This window comes from Panthera onca, chromosome A3, assembly GCF_046562875.1.
Source record: "Panthera onca isolate mPanOnc1 chromosome A3, mPanOnc1 haplotype 2, whole genome shotgun sequence".
Taxonomy (NCBI): domain Eukaryota; kingdom Metazoa; phylum Chordata; class Mammalia; order Carnivora; family Felidae; genus Panthera; species Panthera onca.
This window is the reverse complement of record NC_138341.1, coordinates 191,980-216,285: the sequence shown is the minus strand read 5'-3', so window position 1 is coordinate 216,285 and position 24,306 is coordinate 191,980. Positions and strand designations below refer to the sequence as shown.

General features: G+C 41.4%; 1 protein-coding gene across 2 annotated transcripts in view; it reads left to right on the top strand.

Moving 5' to 3' along the window:
- Positions 1 to 22,445, top strand: part of SH3YL1 (SH3 and SYLF domain containing 1) — a 40,965-nt gene extending 18,520 nt beyond the window's left edge. The window contains exons 5-10 of one of the 2 annotated variants that reach the window (XM_060647292.3): positions 4,757 to 4,869; positions 5,784 to 5,912; positions 7,970 to 8,138; positions 8,798 to 8,876; positions 15,082 to 15,138; positions 21,586 to 22,445. In XM_060647292.3, coding sequence (XP_060503275.1) covers positions 4,757 to 4,869; positions 5,784 to 5,912; positions 7,970 to 8,138; positions 8,798 to 8,876; positions 15,082 to 15,138; positions 21,586 to 21,776 — 738 coding nt within the window. In that variant the 3' untranslated portion in view covers positions 21,777 to 22,445. Of the gene's footprint in view, positions 1 to 4,756; positions 4,870 to 5,783; positions 5,913 to 7,969; positions 8,139 to 8,797; positions 8,877 to 15,081; positions 15,139 to 16,000; positions 16,066 to 21,585 lie in introns of those variants that run through there. The other variant, XM_060647300.3, reaches the window with a different exon arrangement.
- Positions 22,446 to 24,306: the final 1,861 nt, after the last annotated feature.

The window sequence follows — 24,306 nt, the reverse complement described above, 5'->3', positions numbered from 1 at the left end:
TCCCTTTCTGGATGAATCCCCGCTGATAACATTCTAATGTTTACCGGTATCTTTCATCGAGAGTGGCATTTTGCTGGGTCCATCTTTAGCATGTCTGGGGAGCAGGAATGTCTCAAAGCGGATGAACTGTACTTGGCCACTTGTGACTTGCTCATTGCAAAGCTGCTAACCTCTGCAGCAGGTTGTCGAACAAGCCAGAGCTTAGATCCTGGGCTTACCTGGCTTAATACAGTGTATCTTCATGGGTGGCAAAATCCAGTTGTGTTATATCTTCAGATTGCTTCAGATGCTTGGAGTAAAGACTGCCTTTGCATGGTTTCATGTTGTGACTTGGTTCCTGATGACCATGGCCTCTCAGGCAGGCCCTGAGCACACCTGTTTGCAGAGGTCTGTTACTTAGAGATTACCTTCTGCATGATGCTAATCTTTCATCCATTGCGGTATTGCTAAGTCATGGGCAAATTGAATCTCCTAATATTCTCAAATCACTTTCTTCTCAAGTTCTGGTCAGTTTTGTCCTAAGCCATCTTTTTATGCATTTTCTCTGTGGCCACAGTTTTAAATTCCCTTGGCCTCATTAGACACGGGCCTTTCCACCACTCTTATTTCACCTTTATGTGACCTTCTTTACTCCCTGTTCCATTAATCTGTATTATAAAAAGAGATATATATTTTAGCTTTCCCTATCATAACTGCCTTTTTGTTGGATATTCAACCAGACCAAAGCCATACAAAGCATCGCCCTGTGTGGGCAGTACATTTTCATCCCTGCCTGCACCTCCTTGCCGACAGGCGGTGCTCTCTGCATGGATGATGCTCAGCTGGTGGTGTGAGTGCCCCCCCCCCCCCACCTCATCACCCCTCTCCCTCCACTGGAAGCTGGGTGGTGCTCTGGGCCTCAAACAGCATTTGTTTCCAAGCTGATGAGAGATGAAGTAAGGGTGACTGCAGGAAGTTTAGCATATGAAAAACTGAAAATGTGAAAATGGGACTCCCCGTGATGGCTCCTTGGAATATCCAGTTTTAGGCATGTTAACAGCCTTGAAAACAAGTGTAGTAACGTGTAATCCTATCATTAGCACGTGAAATAGAAAGATTCAAAGTCAACATTTTATAGAGATATACTCGATTATCTTCCAAAGGCAGTGTGGGGTAGTGGTTGGGCTGTAAGAGCAGAGACTGTACCAGACCCGGGAGCACCTGCAGCCCTGTGCACTGAGCGGCCCTCTTCTCCCAGGATCTGCGATTTTTTACTTGTAAAATAGAGGCAACAGTAGCCTTCCCTCTTGGCTTATTAAGTGAGTGCATTTAGAGTGGCATAAACTATTATAATTTTTATTGTGAATGTCCTCTTTACCTTTGCAATACTTACTTGTGCTTGTGATTTATAGAAACTTTTGATCTTACCCTCATGGCATATAGAAGAAATTAACCCTGGACTTTCATTTAACTAGCATACATGGAGGAAAATCATTAGCTTTTTAAAATGCCTATTTCAAGTAGAGATTAGAGGAATTGCCTAGGGGTTAGAAAGACTGGCTTTATACTTCTTAAACACAACCTGACTTTGCCTCCCTGAGGCCCACAGATGTGTCCCAGAGGGTAATCATAATGTGCAAGCAGTCAGTTCCTTTTCAACGTTGGCAAGAAGTCTTGTGCTTCTCCACAGAGCATTCTCAGACTTTATCATGAGCGCGAGTTTTCTGCTGCTGCTCTCACAGAGCTCTCCGGCCCACTTCGAGTGAGTGAGGAAGCAGAGGTTCCCTTGATACAGCAGCTCTTGTGAAGCAGGACCGTTCTTGTCAGCAGCGGCCCTGGCTTCCAGTAAAAAGGCAGCAGACCTGTGGCCAATGGCGAGCCAGATAGACACCCTCAGTTACGGAGAGAAATTAGTCCCCAACCACCTAGGGCTGATTCAGGTTCCTCTTCTGGCATTCTTCTTTCCAGCAGCAGGTTCCCAACTTGACAGAATGTTCCACACAGGTGTTACCCTGTTGGTTTTCTTATCTGGACCTTAATGTAGATTGTGAGTACCTTGAGGGCATAGATGTTCTCTCTTCATGCCCAGTCCTCAGATTGGCCAAGTATTGAGCACAAAGTAGAAACACAGAGTGAGTCTCAATTTCTTTATCTTAAGTTTTCAAGGACACAGAGAGCACTCACATAATCAATTTATGCTAGTAAATACTTGTTGAATAATGTAATTATCTGCCATTCCATTTTAGAATGGACGAACAATAGCAGTTAAGATTTTTGTAAAACTTTTGCATATATTCTTATGGAATCAGTTCCATCCCATAGTCATGGAGAACGGTTATCACTGCTCTCATTTCGCACATGAAAGAACTGGGTGATGTGAGTTCCCCAGTAGGAGGTAGCCAGACAGTGACAGACGGGCCATTCAAATGGAGGGTTCTGGCCCTGAAACCACTCAGCAGGCTGTTTGTGGCATTGGGTGCAGTGTTTCTTAGCGGTCCTGGTGTTCAAGCCTCTGTCCATAGGTAGAAGGACTATGTGTTCTTGGTTCCATGGATAATCAGGTGAGAAGTCAGCCCTGGGTCTCATCACTTGTAGTACCCTGTCTGTTCCTGACTGTGACTTCTGTCTACATAATTTCCCATGGATTTTAGGCCAGGTAGGCAGGGCACACGTGAGTATATTCAATATACGGAGACATTAAGCATCTTGCCTAAGATCACACAGCTAGGGTATGGTTGTCCTTGGTTGGGTTCACTAGATGTAGAGCCTGAGACAGGGCTTGGGGTACATGTGATTTCTTGAGCAAATGTTCTCAGGGCTGAAACCACAAGGGACTAAGGAAGCAGGACAGAGAAAGGGTAGAGTTGGAGCAAGGGATGATCCCAGGTAAACTCAACCTGGTCTGACAACAGCAGAAGGCAAACCACATAACAGCCTTGCTAAGCCTCGAGGCAAGCGGGGTGGCGTCTGGGCACCACCACTCTTTCCGTCCGCGGGCAGCAGGTGGTGTGCCTCTGGTACAGGGCTGAGGGAGCCGACAGCACCAACCACAGCGGGTGGAGCCAGAGCAGATCTCTTGCATCCAGGACACTCTGTGATCTCTCAGCCCACCACGCTGCCTCCTGTAGGCGATAACATCTTTAGTACATGTGAAATATGAATGTGATCTGCAGGAACTTTAGATTTATGCTCTGTTTTGGAACCCAGACCAGGTTAAGGTTCTGAAGGTATATGAAGTTAGGGATTAGGTCATCTTCTGACAGGATCTGGTGGCCTTCCTTAGCTCAGAGATTAGTTAACACTAAGATTATAGTACTGATTCAAGTATGTAAACTACAGAGAATTTCCAATGTTTTATAATTCACACACAATTCATTAAAAACAAAAACGATCTGAAAGTCAATGGTCTAAGGAAAGATAATGCAAAGACTTGGTTTAAAGACTATTAGTATTTTCTTTTCAGGACAGTTGTAACAAAGCCCAAAGCTCTGAAAACACCCATATATGGATCACTCAACTGTGTGTTATAGCAAAGGCCAGAGTTCACCATGGGCCAACTCTGATCAGTCTTGCTTTCACCCAATAGTGTGATTTGAGAGAAATGATTTAGCTTTTCCAGAGAGAGTTTGGATGAGCTCTTTTACTTTAATAATGAGGAGGGTGTCCAGGTGTAAGCTAAGGAAAAATTACTGTTAGAGGCTAGGCTCAACTTCTGAGCCCACTAAAGTCAATGTGCAGAGAAGGGCCCAGTGGTGTAAGGGGTGGAAGGTGTCTTGGCATGCAGAATGTCAACACTCGGTTTGAATGTTGAGGCTGAGGGCTGTGTCCCAGAGGGCTTTGTCCCCTGAGGGCTGTGTCCCCAGAGAGCTGTGTCCCCTGAGGGCTGTGTCCCCCCCCCCCCCACTCCCAGAGCTATGTTCCTGGAGGGCTGTGTCCCCCCCAGGGCTGTGTCCCCCCAGGGCTGTGTCCCCAGAGGGCTGTGTCCCCCAGAGGGCTCTGTCCCCCAGGGGGCTGTTCTCCCAGAGGGCTTTGTCCCTGGAAGGCTGTGTCCCCCAAGGGCTGTGTCCCCTGAGGGCTCTCTGTATTTCTGGGCTCTCATGGGGCTTGCATACAGCTCCAGCAAACTTGAAAAACAAATGCCGTCCTTGTAGGCATGTCTTGAGCTGTCTCACGTTCTAATTTTTGCCCTTAGAGCACTAACTCTGTAGGAGGCACTAACTAATGGTTAACTAGTTTCCTTCTGGCATTTCGAATTCTGAGGCCAAAAAGAAAGCGGACGTGCAGTTTACTGGTGGTAGGCATGTGGCCTTGCCAGGGATTTCAGGGTGCAAACGTCATTGGGAACCCTTGACCTTCTGCCCTCACTGTTAGCTGTGTGGTCTTTGCTTGGCTTTCTTGATGTGTTTAGTTTAAAAGAGGACTTTCGATCTTTCTGTTCTACCTATGTTTGATGTGTTCTGGCTATCACTGTGACAGTCCTCTTAACCTTACTAGACCTTTGTCGTCACCTGCATTACCAGCTTGTCGGGTGGACCGGGGAGGTTTGTATGGAGCCCCACAGCACATGGTCAGGGGTGTCTGCCACACTGACCTGTGCAAATGTCCCTTGTGTGAATCCTCAGCTCAAAACAACAATGACCCTTCCTTCATATGCTTTCATTGTCTACATTGAAATTCTTGCTGCATTATATGGTGTATATTTGAGTTCTAATCAACATGTATTTTAAATGATATTTAGACAATTATTCTTAAATGAATGGGCTTTTTTTATTTTCAGGTATCAGATTTGGTAATAATTTTGAATTATGACAGAGCAGTAGAAGCTTTTGCAAAAGGTGGTAACCTGACACTTGGAGGGAATTTTACTGTGGCAGTTGGGCCCCTGGGAAGGTGAGTACTACAACATAGTTTCTGAACAGCTGTTGGTGAGTAATGGCTTAAAAACTATACAGTTTTGCATTAGGAGGAACTTTGAATTGAAATGAAACTGATTCATGATTTACATATGTCCCAGAGGGTTTGAGGCTCTTTAGAAGTAAGAAATAGAAAACATAGGCAGTGTGATAAAATGAGAAAATTTAAAACTAGAACACACAAAAGGAAACTAAATATTTCAGAAATGAAGGCCATCGTATCTACTGGAATTGAACATAAAATGTACCTTTCAGCTTTGAAGGAGCCAGGTCAAATTGAATTAACTGATAAAAGACAGTATTGATCAAGAAAGAAAACAAAACTTGTCTTCAAACTAGTGAAAACTTAAAATGAAAGTGTCTCACTGGCATGATGTTTACAGTATATATGCTGCATTTTCCCTCTCGGTTAACAAACAACTATTCTGGGGTCAACTGAGCAATTTAGAAATTCTGAAAGCTCAGACTGTTTACAAAAGCTAACACAGTACAATCCTCTGAAAACGTTTCTAAATTCCATGAAAATAGTCAGTGTAAAAAGAACCCACAGTCTTTAGGACTCTTGAAATGTACGTTGCTGTTTTAAGAAAGGAAGACAAGGTTGGTAATTATCAGCTTTCCATGAATTGGGTACAAGGCGGTCCTCTGTATTACCACATCATTTTTTAATGGTTTTAAATAACAAGTCCTTCCCCTGCCCTGTCCTCGCTCTAGACCACTCTAAACACATCTAGCTCAGGCCAATAGGAAGTAATGAATGAAAACAAGTGGCCTGAGATTAGAACGATGTCACTCTTTGGAGGGAGAAGTGCAGGGCTGTTCAGATAGTCGTCTTTAGGATCGATCCTCTTGCGAGTCTGGTTCTCTCCTGCAAAACCTTGTATTTCACAGGAATTTGGAAGGAAATGTTGCCCTACGGAGCTCCGCTGCCGTCTTCACGTACTGCAAATCTAGAGGACTCTTTGCTGGCGTATCTCTAGAAGGCAGTTGTTTGATTGAAAGGAAAGAAACTAATCGAAAGTAAGTGCAAGCCAAATAATTTTAATTTGAGGAAAGTGTGATGAGAAAAATAGTACGTCATAGATTCACATAGTTCTTTGGAGTTTACAGAGTAATTTCGTATATTCTTTTTTTAAGAACATATTTTAAGAATATGCAACATTTGACTCTAACTATTTCTTTATTTAAAGATTCAAGGGGCGCCTGGGTGGCGCAGTCGGCTAAGCGTCCGACTTCAGCCAGGTCACGATCTCGCGGTCCGTGAGTTCGAGCCCCGCGTCAGGCTCTGGGCTGATGGCTCAGAGCCTGGAGCCTGTTTCCGATTCTGTGTCTCCCTCTCTCTCTGCCCCTCCCCCGTTCATGCTCTGTCTCTCTCTGTGCCAAAAATAAATAAAAAACGTTGAAAAAAAAAAATTAAAGATTCAATATAAAGCAATATGTACTTAGACAAAATCTAGAAAATACACACAAAAAATTATAAGGAAGGAAAAAAATCCCATTCTACCCCTTTGAGATTAACACTGCTCAGTTTGCTTTATTGCCCGACAATGTTTTCCTAAGCATAACTTCCCTTGTTTTGCCACATATGATTGTAATCATAATAGATAGAATTGTAAATCCTTTTTTCCATCCAGCATTGCAAGAATCATAAGTGTAAGTTAATGGCTACATAATATTGTATTAGTTGGCTGTATCATATTCAGTATATTTTTCAAACATCTGTAAAAGTACCTAAGTTACAACTTGTAGGTCAATCAAAATATTCCTCATTGTGAGAGGCTGTCTATTATGATTCTCTGCCTTTGTTGTTTTTCCATAAACGGAGATCAATTTTGATTTTTAAAAAACGGATTTAGAAGTATTTTGACAGGTGGAGAAGAACTTGTACTTTAAACTGGCATCTGGCTAAGTTTTCCCCAAACTGCTTCCCTACATCACCACTAAAACATGTCTGGCTTCTCAGAGGAAGATAAAAGGTTGACTGACAAGAGAAACTTCCTTCAGAACATGGCAGGCAGAGATCCCACTAGCTGGGAGCTTGGCAGGAGCCGACAGTGCTGTGTGGTTACAGCAGAGGAACCCCTGCCCCCCAACCTCATCTGCCTGCTTTCCAGGGAAAATCTGCACAAAATTTACTGTTCACTCAAGAGTTTGTTAGCACACTGGGGCACCTGGCTGGCTCAGTTGAACAGCCAACTTTGGCTCAGGTCATGATCTCATGGTCCGTGGGTTCGAGCCCCGCGCTGGGCTCTGTGCTGACAGCTCAGAGCCTGGAGTCTGCTTTGGATTCTGTGTCTCCCTCTCTCTCTCTGTCCCTTCCCCACTTGCACTCTGTCTCTCTCTGTCTCTCAAGAAATAAACATTAAACAAAATTTTTAAAGAGTTAATAAGCACATGTGACAATATTCAGTGTAAGCCACAGAAACTGGAAAATAGGAGGAGTGGGGAAAAATAAAGATTTGCAGAGCTCTGTGTCTTATAAAGTCAAGAGAGATGTTTCTACTTCTCGTTTTTGAAGGATTCTTTTAGAAACTTCTGATTTCAGGCCTTCAGAAGACTTTCTCACTAAAGTTCACGTAAATCTGGATAAGCTAAACAAACATACTTCTTAATTAATTGCAGGGCTTCCAAGCATGTAAGGCAAATCTTTATATAGTTTTGATGCAAATAAACAGTTTTAAAGGAATTACAAAGCCGTATTTGTTGGCCCCATTTTTGTAAGAAACTTAAAAAATAAAAGCCTGTAAAAATGTATATGCTTGTAGGTATATTTGCAGAAGTGTAGATGTATTTGCATACATGTGTTTATATAGATGTGTTTGTATATGTGATTTGATTTTTATATTATTGGAGAAAGAGTATGTGTATCAGACTATTTATGGTGATTGGCTCTACAGATGATCTTGGGGGAGTGAATTTAGGGGCTTAACAGGTTATAGCTTGTAGTTAGTGTTGGAAAAATAGTATATATGAAGTATTAGATGTGAGTATATCCCTACACACAGGTATGTGTCCTACTTTTAGCTCTAGGAAAGCTCTATGTCTATAAATGTTCTTAATTTGATATTCCTTATTAGGTTTTATTGTCAAGACATCCGAGCTTATGACATTTTATTTGGAGACATGCCGCGGCCTGCTCAAGCGGAAGATCTCTATGAGATTCTCGATTCCTTTACTGAAAAGTATGAAAATGAAGGACAGCGAATCAACGCAAGAAAAGCAGCAAAGCAACAGAGGAAGCCTGCTGTAATGCGTGGTTTTTTTGTGTGTCTCTTAGCAGTCGCAGGAAATAGCATATTCTGCCCTTGAAGTCAGGTTCCTGATAACCGACTCCACTTCCCTTATACTGTCATTTGCGTAAAGTCCTTGTGAAAATGGCATACACCTGTGATGTGTCACCTGTACAAACCTCGAGGAGAAACATAGGTTGTTTTCCATACTTGCATCTCTGAGGAGAGGACTTTGTACCAGTAGCCGTGCTAACGGTAGCTGCTGACACACAGGTCTCAGGCCTCCGAGCATCGATCGTGCGCACCAAGTTCCACGACACCCTTCGGAGTCGCTTGATCCCCATCACAGGGCACGAAAGCCGCCACAGCAAGCCTACGTTGTCACGGCCTCCCAGGGGCTGCCGAGCCAGTCACCAGGTGGCTGTGCCCGCGTAGGTTGTCAGCGGTGCCTGGATGAGGCGAGGTACAGAAGGGCACCCACTGTCAACCCCTGCATGTGGCGTCCGTTTCAACTGAGCGTGGCCCGAAGCACACTACCTGTGCTCGCGTAGGGTGCTTCGTTAATAAGTGCATGGGGGAAAATAGGCCACATACATTCTCCAGAAGAGAAAAGCCTCACATGCTCCATGATAATAAAGTATTTTAAAATTATGTGCATTTTTTTGTCCCTCCCAGGCTAAAGAATTACCTCCGAAACCATTGTCAAGACCACAGCAGTCATCTGCACAAGTCCCGCTGAACTCTGGCTCCCAAAGTAAATATTTTTGTCGTAATTCAAATATGATTATAATTAACAGTTGTTAAACTTTAGTATCAAATAGAACTAAAATGTGTTGAAGAGAAAAATAAATGCTCAGACTCCTCTAAATACAAAGGTATTCTCATGACTGTAACTTGTGAAAGCTTCTTCTCATTCAGAAGAGGCTTTCTCTAATTTACAAAGATTTATCTTTAAAAATTTTCTCATTTATTTTGTCATTTCTTCCAAAGACTGCTATCCTGCTGATTTGAAATAGGAACAAAATAAGCCATTTTTCTTGTATACTCATAGATTTATATTCTGAATATTGATCTAAGCCATATATTCTTAGGAGTTCAGGATTTCCTAAGGCTGGTTTTAAACTAGACTAAATGTTTAAAGCACCAGGCTCTGGCCTCCATCCCTCTTTCCATTCATCGTTTGTATGACAGTCACTCTGGGAATTCTGCTCTACGGGCACAGAGGGTAACAGTACCTAGCAATATGGTAAAGGAGGTGATGTTTCATATAATGATCCACTACTATTCAAGAGCATCGTGCAGTGGCTTTTGTGAGTACAAAGATGAATCTACCTTACATCCTGTCCGTGAAGAACTTTCAGTCTGGTACAGGAGGTGTCACATGGGGAGAAGTAACTGCCATCACCGGAAGGAAGCATGTGATAAGGTCTGGGAGGAGGAGTACAAGTGTCGAAGGCTCTAGAGGGCAGGAGGATGGCCCCTCCTCCAGGCTCTGTATCCACCGGCCCTTCACCTGCGGACCCACACGCAGTCTCCGCCCTCATGCTGGCTCCTGGCTGTGCCGTTAGCTTGCCTACACGTCCCCTCCCTGGAAGACACTCAGGAACCAAGCCTGTCCTTTATTACCCACTCTTACTGTGTGACCCGGCTGTTCCTCTGTCTCCTGGGATGCCGTATTCTTCTTTCAATAGGGACGGTCTATTTCTGATTCATGTTCAGGCGATTAGTTTGTGTACACTCACATTTCCAGTGAGTAACAGGACGTGGGCACTGGAATCTACTTTTATTTTAAAGCTGAGTGATCGCATAAAATTTGACCTCTGTAGTTATGTCTTAAAATACATGATGTTTCCGAAGTTTCCTCACTAGGAAAATACATGTCTGTAAGATGCATGTGTAAAAACCCTATGAGGGCACCTAGGTGGCTCCATCAGCTAAGCCTCTGACTTGATTTCTGCCCAGGTCACGATCTTGCAGTTCTTGGGCGCAAGCCCTGCGTCAGGCTCTGCACTGACAGCGTGGGGCCCGCTTGGGACTCTGTCTGTCTCCTCTGTCTCTGCCCCTCCCCTGTTCTCTCTTGCTCTCTCTCTCTCTCTCAAAAATAAATAACTAAACATTAAAAAAATTAAATCTCAGGGCACCTACCTGGGTGGCTCAGTCAGTTAAACATCTGACTCTTGGTTGTGGCTCAGGTCGTGACCTCACAATTGGTGAGTTCAAGCCCTGCGTCAGGCTCTGCACTGACAGCGTGGGGCCTGCTTGGGATTCTCTCTCCTTCTCCCTGCCCCTCCCCTGCTCATGCTGTCTCTCACTCAAAAACAAATAAATATTTTTTTTTAATAAAATTAAATCTGACCTATAAAAAATAAGTCTTTTATTAAAAAACAGAATCTTAATTCTTAATTACACATCTTCACATATATAATTTTATACAAATGCGTAACAGATGGTTTTTGATGCATTATTTTCTTTTTCTTTTATGAGTTGCTGCCTTTCCTTCATTTCACCTCCTAACTCACATGGTGCCCTCTCCCATACTCATTTCAGGAAATCTATGTTGACAACATGTGGTATAGACATCTGTATTTCTCTCCACATATATCTTTCTTTGATAGTCCTACTCACAGGCACATGTATAAGAACATATATACACATGGAAAGAATATTTTGTCTCGTAAAAATGCTGCCATATTATACATGTTTTACTCTATCTTGCTTGTGGGTTTTATTTATTTTGCTGAAAAACACCTCACGGAAACATCTGAATCAACTGGTGCAGCTCTAATTAATTCTTTTTAATGGCCTTTTAATATTCCATGGGGCAAAAAACATATTTATTCAGCTGCTCTCCTACTGATAGGTATTAACATTATTTCAGTTTTTTTCCCATGCCAACCATCTCCACAATTTACATCTTTGTAAATTTGTGTGTCTACATATTGGTACTTTCATTTATTTCTTTATTTATTTTTGGAGATAATTACCAGGAATGGATATAGTAAGTCAAAGGACATATTTTTTAAATTTCAACAGATTAGGTAGATTGTTTTTTAAGTTTTTACTACTACAGAGTCTCATCAGCCATTGCCCACTGTATACACTTCCCAGCATGCACACTCCCCACTGTATACACTTCCCAGTGTGCACACTCCCCACTGTATACACTTCCCAGCATGCACTCTCTCCACTGTATACACTTCCCAGCATGCACTCTCCCCACTGTATACACTTCCCAGCATGCACTCTCCCCACTGTATACACTTCCCAGCATGCACTCTCCCCACTGTATACAGTGCCCACCACATATACATATACTGCCCACCATAAGCACTCTCCCTCTTGTAGCTCTCTGCATCATATATGTTCCTCACCACTGTTAGTGTTAGAGTATTTGCATGTGTTAGGGTTGGTTATATCTCCTTTTTATTTGGATTGTGTTGCCCCTGTCAGTTAGTGACTTAAAGATTTCTTGATATAATTGCTGGAGTTTTGTCTTTTATCTTTTCTGAAAACTTTCTTCATTTCATTGGTCGATTTTTTTCTATTGGAGTATTTGTTGCCTTTTCCATTTGTAGAAGCACTTTGTACATTGAGGACTTTGTCATTCGGGCTACAGTTTTTTTTTTCTACATGAATCATTTGTCTGTTGGTCTTGTTTTTCATGCAGACTTAGTCCCCCCTTATCCGTGAGGGCTAAGTTCCATGATCCCCGTGGATGCCTGCAACCATGGATAGTACTGAACCTCATATAAACTATGTTTTTTTCCTATACATACATACATACCTGTGATCAAGTTTACTTTATAAATTAGGCACAGTAAGAGATTAGCAATAGTAAAATAGAAAAATTACAATGACGTGCTATAATAAAGGTCCTATGAATGTGGTTTCTCTGTCTCTTAAAATATCTTGTACTTTTCTCCCCCTTCTTGTGATGATGGGAGGTGATGAGATGTCCACATGAGACGCAGTGAGGTGATTGACACAGTTGTGAGGTGGCATTAGGCTTCTTCTGACCTTCCGACAGTAAATCAGAAGGAGGATGAGCCACTTCTGGGCCGTGGTTAACCGCAGGCAATTGTGAAACAGGAAAACTGTGGATAAGGGGGTCTGCAGTATGCAATGTGCAATTCCAAAAAATAATGCTATGAACTTAGAGTAATTCTATGACTTGGGATATTAATCACAATAACATATAAATTAACTAATTTGGCATGTTTATGATAATCTTTCCATTTTATGCTTTCCATTTGCTGAGGCATTTTTCTGTCATTCCTAAGATTTCATAGTGTCTGTGCCTTTCTTGTTAAATTTATTCCTAAGTACTTTATAATTTTGGTTTGCTGGGTGAATGGAATGTACTTTCCCATTTCTATTTTGGAGTGCTTATTTTTATGTTGAGAAAGTCCTAATTTGCATGTATTTTGTCCTATATCTGATCACTACCCAAAATCTCTTATTTCTAGTCAGTTTTCAAAATTAGATTCTTTTGGAATATTTATACCCTCTTCCCCGTGCTGCCGATGTTTATTTCTATATTCTTATGTCATAAGCTTCTTAGGCCGCAGCCTACATATTGTACTTGTATCCTCAGGGTACCCGACACTGCCTAGGGTATGAGAGCAACAGTGTGAGAGATACACTGTCCGGCTCGAGACATGTTCCTTCCGAAAGCCATTTCCGTTCACAACGGGACGCACAGGCCATCCTCCCCTGGCCTTCCTGAGGGTTTTTGTTCCACACCTGAGTAAGAAAAGTAACCCCTAAGTCATCCAAATCATACCGTGCTACATTGTCTCCAAGATGTAAGAATGGTGATGTAATCTGAAATATAGATACTGACGTAGTTAGTGAGTGACTGAGGAGTAGCAAGTCGAGTCGTTTGGACAGTGGTTCTTGTTTCTCTGCTTTCCACAAAACTGAAGAGGGACGATGGGATTGTCGTGTTAGCTTATGTAACAACAGTAATTAGTATTATCACTATATATTGCTTATTTTAAGAATCACGTAGCTATCTATCACCAAAACAGAAAGTTATAGAAGTATCTTATTATCTTATAAATATTTTATTATTATGTTTCAATTACAGATAACCATGTGATTTTTTTGACCTCTCTCTCAGAAGGAACATCAAATAATTCTGTTACATTGCTGTAAAATGTATCCTTCTAGCCCCCTCTAGTTTTTATAAGAACCAGCCTTCATAGCACCTATACATTTAAAAAGGAATATTAAAATACAACTTGACGTTGAACCTCTGTCATTCTAGAAATAAGAAATAGTCATCCTGCTTAATGAGCTAAAGTCTCATCCATCTATCGAGCTGTGTTTCAAATAAAAATTTACTTTCCTGTTTAGTAAGTTAACAAATTTATAATATATTTAAGATTTTGGGGGCGCCTGGGTGGCGCAGTCGGTTAAGTGTCCGACTTCAGCCAGGTCACGATCTCGCGGTCTGTGAGTTCGAGCCCCGCGTCAGGCTCTGGGCTGATGGCTCGGAGCCTGGAGCCTGTTTCCGATTCTGTGTCTCCCTCTCTCTCTGCCCCTCCCCAATTCATGCTCTGTCTCTCTCTGTCCCAAAAATAAATAAAAAACGTTGAAAAAAAAAATTAAAAAAAAAAAGATTTTGGTCAATTGTGTACCAGTAATGATTACAATAATAACTCGATCTGTAAGAAATTATTTAACAGTCTTGTGCTTACTTAAAATAAAATTAAAAAATAAATTTCTGTACAAATTTTTTGTTGTAGAAACTGTTACATAAAATATAATATTAATATATTAGTATAAAATCTTTGGGACAGGGTGCCTGGGTGTCTCAGTCGGTTAAGCATCCGACTTCAGCTCAGGTCATGGTCTCGCAGTTTGAGTTCGAGCCCTGCGTCGGGCTCTGTGCTGACAGCATGGAGCCTGCTTCCGATTCTGTGTCTCCCTCTCTCTCTGCCCCTCCCATGCTCATGCTCTGTCTCTCTCTTGCCTCTCAATAGTAAATAAATGTTAAAAAAAAAAAAAAAAGTTAAAATCTGTGGGACAAAGGGAATGGAAATATGACTAAAAGGTTAAAATGAGCATTACATAATTTCTGACTATCTGCAAAAGCTTGGTGCTTTTTTCACCGAATTCTTAATTTTGGCTCAGGTCATGATCTCACGCTTTGTGAGATCGAGCCCCACGTTGGGCTCTGTGCTGACAGTACAGAGCCTGCTTAGGACTCTCTCTCTTCCTCTCTCTCTGCCCCTCCCCCACTCATGCTTGCTCTCTCTCTGTCCCAAATTTTTTAAAAAACTTTGTTTTTTAAACTCACGATGGTGAGTACAGATACAGTATTAATGATGCGTATTTTTACTGTGATATTTATATTCTGTTATCCCAAAAAGGAGAGATGTAATTATTTAATTTAAATAATTGATATTGAAATATGCTACAAAGCATGCCCTTTAGAACTTTTAGGCTTATATTGAGTAATTTTAGGTGTTAATTTAAAAAATATACAAGTGAATACATGCTGCTTAAAAATTATTTGAGGAGTCAAGCAAACAAGAATGTTTAAAATCACTGGTTTGGGGATTACAAACTTTTTTGAATTCAAGTATTTTATGATTGCTCTGGAAAACAGATGTGTGTGCATTTTCCATGAACATACATGTCCAAGGTCGTGAGTTGTAGTGCTTCTGATCATGTGCATATCACGTATTTACTCCCTGCCTATGCTCAGTGTATTTCCTGGGTTTATTCAGGCTCCTCTTGATTTAAAGGGTGATAAAATAATGAGAGTTCTATCACTGAGCAATTTAAAGTATTTGCTTTGTTGTGCTCGCTTCAGCAGCACATATACTAAAGTATTTGCTTTGCAAGGGCAAGATTAGGCATTCTTGGCTATTTCATATATGCTAATATTTTATGTTATTTATCTTTTTTAATATATGTGAATAAGTTTTCTAATTTTTTTTTTTTTGCAGGTAATGGAAACAAATATAAGCTGTACCCTGAACTTTCCAGCTATCAGGAGAGAGTTGGTAAATAAAATACCTACATGTTAAAAATTACTCATATTGATCTTATAATCACAAACTTTCTAATTAATCTGGCAGGTTATAAAAATCTCTAGGAAGGCGTACATCACTTCTTTGACTTACAGGATATGCACGTTATTCTGAAAAGTCCCTCATTTAAAAAATGCTGTGGCTTTGCTCGCTTACTTGCTTGTCATCTGAGATTAGCAGCGTGGTGGGGAACCCAGGAGGACAGTCACCTGGTGTGACGCACCTGGCTCAGGAGGGAGCTGGCTCCAGGGCCCACGGGCTGGTCGGAGGCTGAGCTACAGGATCTTGTAGAACCTTGTCAGGAAAGAAAGACAAAGTTTGCTCGCTGTGAGTTACAGCTTCGCCATCATCACATTTGCTCTGGGTTTTAGCCCCATGAATATTTTTATGTTTTTAAGGATTTTTAACATTTTTTGTGTTCAGATATTTTGCCATTATTGGGAGCTACTTCATAAAACTCATTAGGATTTGCTGTGATAAAAATAGTCCCTCAACCTGTCTTACTTTGATCTTTAGAAAATGTTCTTTGAAAGAAGTAAGCAATTATTTAGAAACGTGAACGGGACACACAGTGAAGGCAGAGGTTAACCAGCTGTAAAATAGCCTATTTTTCACATCATCTTGTATCACTGGAATCACAGAACCATATACTCCTGGGTAAGCAAACTACCTGGGCATTATCTGTGTGGTGGAAACAGATTGGCAAGGTAACTAAGTACCCATTTAACAAAAAATTATAAAGATATTCCAAAAATGTCTCTTAAGCAGAGTTCCTTGAACAGAAGTCAACATTTTCCTGCTAGATTAGATTTTCTGACTTTCCTCTTTCTTCCAGCCTGGTTTCAGTTGTTTGGAGCCCAGTTCTGGCCATCCTTTCCCAGGTAATTCCCTTCAGGGAGTGGATGCAGAGGCCTGTGTTCAGAGCCAGTCTGATGGCCTGGGCTTGACTTTGGGAGAGTGCTGTGCTGTGGTCTCAGGCATAGTGAAAAAACCCTGACAAGTTTTAAAAAATGTATTTTGTTCTTGAAAATGTGATTTACAGCCATGGTAGAGATTACTGAGAGTGTTAAATGTGACCTTTGGACACATCCTTCGGAAGCAAAAGGGGTCAACATATAAATGTTTATGCCCAAGTAGCATAAACATCTAAGACTTTATATTGTGGTCTTTTACTTTTAAAGACTGTTAGAATTAGACCCATACTTAGGTATCCTGCAATTAAAGGGGTTCTTACATTTGAGGTCAACAGACAAGCTGAGTTGCTTGGGGAGGGGGGCCCAGCAGGGACGCTGAGGGACAAGGGATGACAGACGCTGTAGACTTAGCAAGGGGTGCTTAGTAAGGTGACAGTGGGGACTGCAGCCCTTTCCTAGATTTCTCTAGAGCTCACGCCCATAGCCCAGGTGCCTAGAGAATGTTAGAAATACCCCCCAAAAGGCACGGAGGGAAGTGTCAAGTTATAAGAAACAAAACCCTGAGTGGGCTCTGGAAGGAGACTCAGACTTGAATTCAATACTTTCATCACTAGCTGTGTGATCCAAGGATAACGTTACCGGCCCGTGGTTGGTTGGTTGGTGGGATTTTGCTTTTATATTTGAGGGTAGGATGAGTTAAGGTGTACAAACAGTGGGCACTAGGTTAGTATTAATTTATTTTGTCCTTTCTCCAAATAAAAGTTTTTGAAGAAAAAAAAAATGAAAGGGAAGGCTTAAAGTCTATTTTTAAAATAAAACTTACTTCACATTATTGTGTGTTTAAAAAACAGCCGTGAAACCAGTTAAACTCTTGCCAAGGACCTTCTCACATCCTGGCAGAGCATTCCTGGAGAGAAAAGTCACAATGCACAGGCCTGAGCTGAGGTTCAAGCCCATTCACCAGGACACCCAGGCCCCCTCTTAGCCTGTCCCATGCCCACCGACAAGCTGTAGTTCTGCATGGGCTGCTGGGCATAGCAGCAGTTTCCAAGCTGCACGTACTTCTGTTTCGCACCCTCTGGAGGCTCCGGCTACATGCCGCTTGGGCCTGACACGGAGACAACCGGGAAGGTCCACAGTCTCTGCAACAGGCTGTGTCCTTCGACGTCAGTATCCATTGCCTGCCTCCTATCCGCCCAGTAGTTTGCAGTGACAATCTGGGCCCACCCATTGCAGCGGCCACCCTGTGCTGCGTGGATGGCCAGGAGCGCCCCGGAACTAAGTCTCTGGATGCCAGTAGCACCCCCCCGAGTCGTGACAACCACAAATGCCCAGACATTACCTTTTGAGAACTGCATGTCTGGTGACCTCACCTAGTGGCCTCATCTGCCTCACTCACCACTGACTCTGACTCTTCTCCAGAGACCATGGTCCCCAAAGTGACAGACCCCACACCTGGCCTGAGGCGATGTGGGTGTGAGAGTCAAATCAGCCATGCAATTCCTCACTACATTAAATGTGTCACAAAACCAAAGATGTGTTCTCCTACTTCTGCCTGCCTTGAAATGGACCTTCCAAAGGCTGAGATTCCTCTCCTGAATTATGTCTGGGGCCAGATGTATTTATTGGCTGCATATGGGTTACATTATGCAGACTTCCATCAGAAAGCCACTGGGAGTAACTAGTGAAGTCCTGTAGACCCAGTCTTGCTAATTAGGAGCCTCAGGGCAGCTGCCAATCACTCAAGCTGATTGTAATCTGTTTCCTGTTAAGGGTAGTCCTGATTTGGGAGAGAAAAATAAGCTGTATTTGAATTAAACTTGAATTATGATGAAAATGACTAATTGTTTCAAAGAGCCTCCATATTTTTTAAACACGGGAATATAAAACTTGAAGGCATATAACTCAGAAGAAAATGCATCCGTGAATTCCAGATATTTTAGCAATTGGTGGGGTCTGTTTCCAAGGTCCCCAGAGGGCTCTCCCTTCCTGGAAGGACATACCTCCTTTCAGAGAAAAGGCTCGCCTATTTTTAAAATAAATTATTTTGTGGGCATTAAAATTTTCCTCATGGAAATTATCCCTAATATATCAGTAAAGAAGAACTTTAAGTCATGTTGATTGAAGAAAAAACTAACAGGTTACAGCATTGAATGGCCTGTGGACAGTCACCTCCAGGGAGCGCCTGCCTCCCCCCCGCCCGCCATCTTGGCCCAGCCTCTGTTTGCATGTGGAGGAATTTCCCAGCAACTGCTTGAACTGCCGACTCTCCTAGGGCACACCGTGTCTGCCTATCCGGGGCACATTCTTCTCTAGATGTGCCAGCAATCTCAATGTACCAACCTCCTCAAACCCCACAGCCCTGCCTTGTTCTCCGCTGCATCTCAGAACCACCTGCCTTGCCCTTCTCCACCGGTTCCACCACCACTTTGTCTTTAGTTCATTTGGAAACTGCAGTCCAGAGGAAAGTGGACAACACCTGAGTGAGAGGGCAGGGACTGAACTAAGTCCGCCGTCCTCTTTTCATTTAGTTCATAATATCTTTCTTCCTCTAAGCATTCATCGTGAAATATTTTCCTAAGACTGGTAAAAACCAGTTCTGTTATCAGTGATTACCCAGGACCATCATCCAACATTCTTATCATTTGGAGAGTCCTGATAACTCAGTGATGCAGAAAAATATGCCAATTCTCCCTGAAAATTTGCCTAACAAAAGTAAAATGCCCTGATAAATCCAAGTTCAGTCTGTTGAAAACAATTTAATACTTTCGTGGCTGCTGAGTACCTTGGGGTATGATGTCAATGGTGCTTATGAGTAGCTGGGGACAGACTTCTGGGATTCAGATCTCAGCTCCCTGGACAAGTTGCCTAACACCTTCCACCTCAGTTTCATGTTCTGCAAGGTGGGGATGACGGTGGCTGCCTCGCTGGAGATGAGGCCTAGAGGGGCACGTGTCTTGTGCTGTTACAGTGCCCGACTCTGTGAACAGGAGGCCGCTCGTATGATATACTCAGGGCTGTTGCCTGTTACCACTGTGATCCTCTTTTAATGCATTTCTACTTTTTGTACCTCGTGCCACAAACACACACCTGTATGACTGCTAAGATGGCTATGACTTCCAGAACATTCCTGACGTTTCCTAGCACTCTTTTTGCTTGCTTCTTTGTATTATCAGATGTGTCTGACAAGGAGAAAGGAGGAATTACTTGAGGGTTTTCGTTCATTGTTTGCTTAATAGAGGTTGAGCTTTATGTATGGAGGTGATAAACGTAATTATTGATAAGAAACTGATTTTCAGAATGATTTTTTTCTCCAACATTAACCTACATTCCACTAATCTAATGATGAAGAGGCCTGACACAAGGACTTGCTGTGTGTCCCACATCCATGCAGCCTCTCAGTCACTTGTCACTTGTCACGTAGGCGGTAATGACCAATGTGTGTTGGCTGCCGCACGCACTGGCTTTGAGGATATGCAGGTAAAACATCACCATTTTACTCTTCTGTGACATACTTTTAACTTCTTCCTTAAAGTGGACAGACGAAAAGTTAATACAGTAAGAACCTACAAATATGCAGAACATGTCTGTATTATAGAGAGAACTAATGCCAGTAATATCTGTAATGTAATTATATTAGTTGTTATTAGGGTTATTTCTCTGGGAGAACTCGAAGAACCGCATGCCACATGCTTTACAGGAAGAAGTGTGGCCCCATCTTGTGTGAGCTACAAATTCAGTGTTTCAGTCAATGTGGCTTAATTAAAGTGCTGATTACTTTTATTTCTTACTGACAGGCCAAATTGGGTTTATTTTTTATTGTAATAGTATAGGTTGAAATAAGGAACTGGTTTGTAGAATTCGGTTATGTATGTTTTCAGTGTATCCGCACTAAGATGCACTTAACAAGCATCTAATTGCCTAATAAGTGCACAAAATACGCGAAATAGAAATATAACAATTCCAAGGAGATGACTACACAGAAAGTATGTTTCTTTTTATTTCTTATGACGCTCTACAGTTTCTAATATTTAATGTCTTTTCCTCATATTAACTCCTCAATTCTCAAGGTATTTTTTCCTAATACAAAAGATTCTACACATTGTGTCGAAGCTCTTGTGCGTGTGCAGACACACTTCTTGCTGTGCTGATTTGAGTTTATCTCTGTTTTGAGAAAAAGGATATAGTAAGCACAGAAATGAAAACAGCCGTGAAGCCTATGGGGAAATGTGCTGAATCGGCAAAATTTGCATGTCAGCTGGAACCCTCAAAACCAAGGCTACACAGCATGATTTTTCTTTTTAACATTTTATTTTATTTTATTTTCATCATGATAAGTCTAATCTCGACCCCTTTTTTCCCCCATCCCTCTACCCACATCTGCTCTGGTGACTGTCAGTTTGTTCTGTATAGTTAAGAGTCTATTTCTTGGTTCTCCCTCCCTCTCTCTCTCTCTTTTTTCTTTCTTTGCACATTTGTTTTGTTTCTTAAATTCCACATATGAGTGAGATCATATGGTATTTGTCTTTCTCTGACTTATTTCGCTTAGTATTATACTCTCTAGCTCTGTCCTGGAGTATGGTTTTCCAGTCAAATCATGAGCATAGATGTCTAACAGCTACAGTTCAAGGAAGCCATAATGGTTGCTCTGTTAAAAAGGGGGAAATGTGGGGCATCTGGGTGGCTCTTTTGCTTGAGTATCTGACTCTTGATTTTGCCTCAGGTCATGATCCCAGGGTTGTGGGATTGAACCCTGCTTGAGATTCTCTCTCTCTTTCTTCCTCTCCCTCTCCCTCTCCCTCTGTCCCTATCTGCAGCAGCACCCCCCCCCCATAAAATAAAAAAATAAATAAATAAAAGGGGGAAAATGTAAATACAGTTGACATTTGAAAAATGGAGGGTCGGGGGTTAGGCGCACCAAAGCCCATATAGTTGAAAATCCACATAAAACTTTTGACTTCCCCAAAACTTAACTATTAATAGCCTATCATCGGCCAGAAGCCTTGCCAAAAGCATAAGTAGTAGATTAACACATATTTTGTATGTTATAAGTATCATATGTTGTATTCTTATAATAAACTAAGCTAGATAAAAGAAAATGTTATTAAGAAAGCAAGGAAAATACATTTACAGGGCCATGCTGTTTATCAAAAAATCCACATGTCTGTGCACCTGTGCAGTTCAAACCCGTGTTATTCCACAGTCGGCTCGTAGTATTACCTTACAGTTTATTCAAAATGCAAACAATTATAACCACAGATATTTGCTAAATACATAGTTAACTATATAATAACATACAGTTTGACTTGTGTGGATTTAGGAAATGTTATTACCAAACATTTGCTCTTTTCAAAGAAGGAAATCATACAGACCACATGCTGTGAATTCTGCCAGAACATCAAGTCCTAAAAAAAAGTTAACTTATATCTTAGATACACACTCTTCTCAGGGTTTCCCATTAAAAATGTGAATAATTTAAATAATTTTGTTTGTTTGTTTGTTTTAGGCAATTTGAATCAACCCATAGAAGTGACAGCACTATATTCTTTTGAAGGACAACAGCCAGGGGATTTGAATTTTCAAGCTGGAGACAGAATCACGGTTATATCAAAAACAGATTCTCATTTTGATTGGTGGGAAGGGAAGCTTCGAGGTCAAACTGGCATTTTTCCAGCCAACTATGTTACCATGAATTAAAGTTTATATTGTTTTCTTCCTTGAGAATTACAAAACATTTATTTCCACACTGATAGGATTTACTATCCAGTTAAGCAATGTTTAATATATACTTTAAAAATACTTCTCTTTATTCCATAAACTTTTATCCAGTATATAAAAAATTTTTTCTATCAATAAGTGGTTAACTTACATATCTTTAAATACTTTGTACTAATTTTATAATACACTATTTAATAGTTAATATCATCCATTCATCAAGGTCACAGCCCTTTTGTGTTAATTATCAAACATCAATAAACATATGAGCAGCTATGTATACGGTAATTGCCATTATAATTTGAGAATCTTAAAGGTCGGAGCATGAATACCAGTTCATGTTATTTCTATTTGCAAAGTGAGCAGAGAAGAAGAAATTAGCTTAACGAGGGTATTAAGTAATCCTTCTAGTTGTAGATATGAACTAGATATATGAATCCTGAAAAATGATCTTTATCTCTTCAAAAATTGCATATATGTGTATTGAAAGCAGAAACCTCCTATTGCAAAGAAGTTCAGCCATTCTGCATTCCACAAAGATGACATTAACTTTTCTTCTGTGCGAGGTTATGTTTGTGCATTTCTGGAAGAAGAATCAACTTATGGTGACATGGCCCAGTTGTTCCTAAATAAATGTTTTTTAAATGATAAGTTAATGACTTGATTTTGGTTTCTTTACTTTCTCTGTGTAAAGTTAGAGGCCCTGACGTTTGCCTGAAGGTTAAATAAAACCCACCAGTGTGATTGGCTGCCTAACTTGTTTTCTTTTTGGCTTTACTAATATATACTTAACAAACACAATTATAAAATATTTAAAGGCTACAATGTGATGATACGTATACATACATATACACTAGGGAAGGGTTACCAATGAGTTAATTGACACACCCGTCATTTCACGAGTTTTTCTGTTGTTGTTTTGTTTCCTTCTTTGTTTGGTTTGGTGAGAACACTGAAGTTGTACTCTCTTAGTAAATCCCGATTATACTGTATTATACTGTATTATCAAGCATGGTCGACATGCTGTACGTTAGATCCCTGGAACTTATTCCTCCCATAGCTGGGAGTTTGTATGCTTTACCAATATCTCCTAATTTTCCCCATCTCCCAGCCCCTGGTAGCCACCTCTCTACTCTCTGTTTCTATGAGTTTGGCTTTTTTAGATTTCCATACAAGTGAGATCATGCGGTATTTGTCTTTTTCTGACTGATTTATTTCACTTAGTATAGTGCCCTCAAGGTCCATCCATAATTTCGCAAATTCCAGGATTTTGTTCTATATGTGTGTCTCACATTTTCTGTATCCTTTCAGCCATTAATAGACACTTAAGGTTTTCTATATATAATAACATGTCATCTGTAAACAGTGACAATTGTGTTTGCCCTTTCTAATGTGGCTGCCTTTTTATTCATTCCATAACTGGAAGCCTGTATTTCTCACTCCCCTTCATGTCCCTTTATTTCTTTTTCTTTCCTAATTACACTTCTAGGACTTCCTATACTATGTTGAACAGAAGTGGCAAGAGTGAGGATCCTTGTTTGTTCCTCATCCTAGAGGAAAAGCGTTTGGATTTTCACTGTTGAGTATGATGATAGCTGTTGCTGGTTATATGTGTGCATATTGTCTAATCTCCACATAGTTTTGAATTTTCCAAGTTTTTTTTTTCTTGTGATTTCTTGTGACTGTATTCAGAAAAGATTGCTTGATATAATTTCAGTCTTTTGAAATTAGGATTTGCTTCGTGGCCTGACGTGTGATCTGTCCTGCAGAATGTTGCATGCCCACGTGAGCACAATGTGTATCCTGCTGCCGTAGGATGGAATGTTCTGCATGTGTCTGTGGGTCCACCCGGTCTGACGTGTAGCCTGGGTCCAGGGTTTCCTCACCGATTTTCTGTCTAGATAATCCACCCACTGTTGGAAGTGGGGGATTGAAGTCTCCACCACCACCACCCATCCGGACTATATTGCTGTCTATTTCTCCCTTTAAGTCTGTCAATGTCTGCTTTATATAAAACCTTTTTAAAATTTTTTTTGTTTATTTTTGAGAGAGTGAGAGAGGCAAAGCTTGAGCAGCGGAGGGGCAGAGAGAGAGAGAGAGGGAGACACAGAATCTGAAGCAGGTTCCAGGCTCTGAGCTGTCAGCACAGAGCCACACTCAGGGCTTGAACCCACAGACTGCGAGATCATGACCTGAGCTGAAGTTGGCCACTTAACCGACTGAGCCACCCAGGCGCCCCTACATTTATTCATTTTTGAGAGACAGAGAGAGATAGAGTGTGAACAGGGGAGGGGCAGAGAGAGAGGGAGACACGAATCTGAAGCAGGCTCCAGGCTCCGAGTTGTCAGCACAGAGCCCAACGTGGGGCTCGAATTCACAGACAGTGAGATCATGACCTGAGCTGAAGTCGGACGTTCAACTGACTGAGCCACCCAGGCACCCCACTTATGTGCGTTTTTTAAAGTCCGTTCAGTCACCTTATGTCTTTTGATTGATGAATTTAGTCTATTCA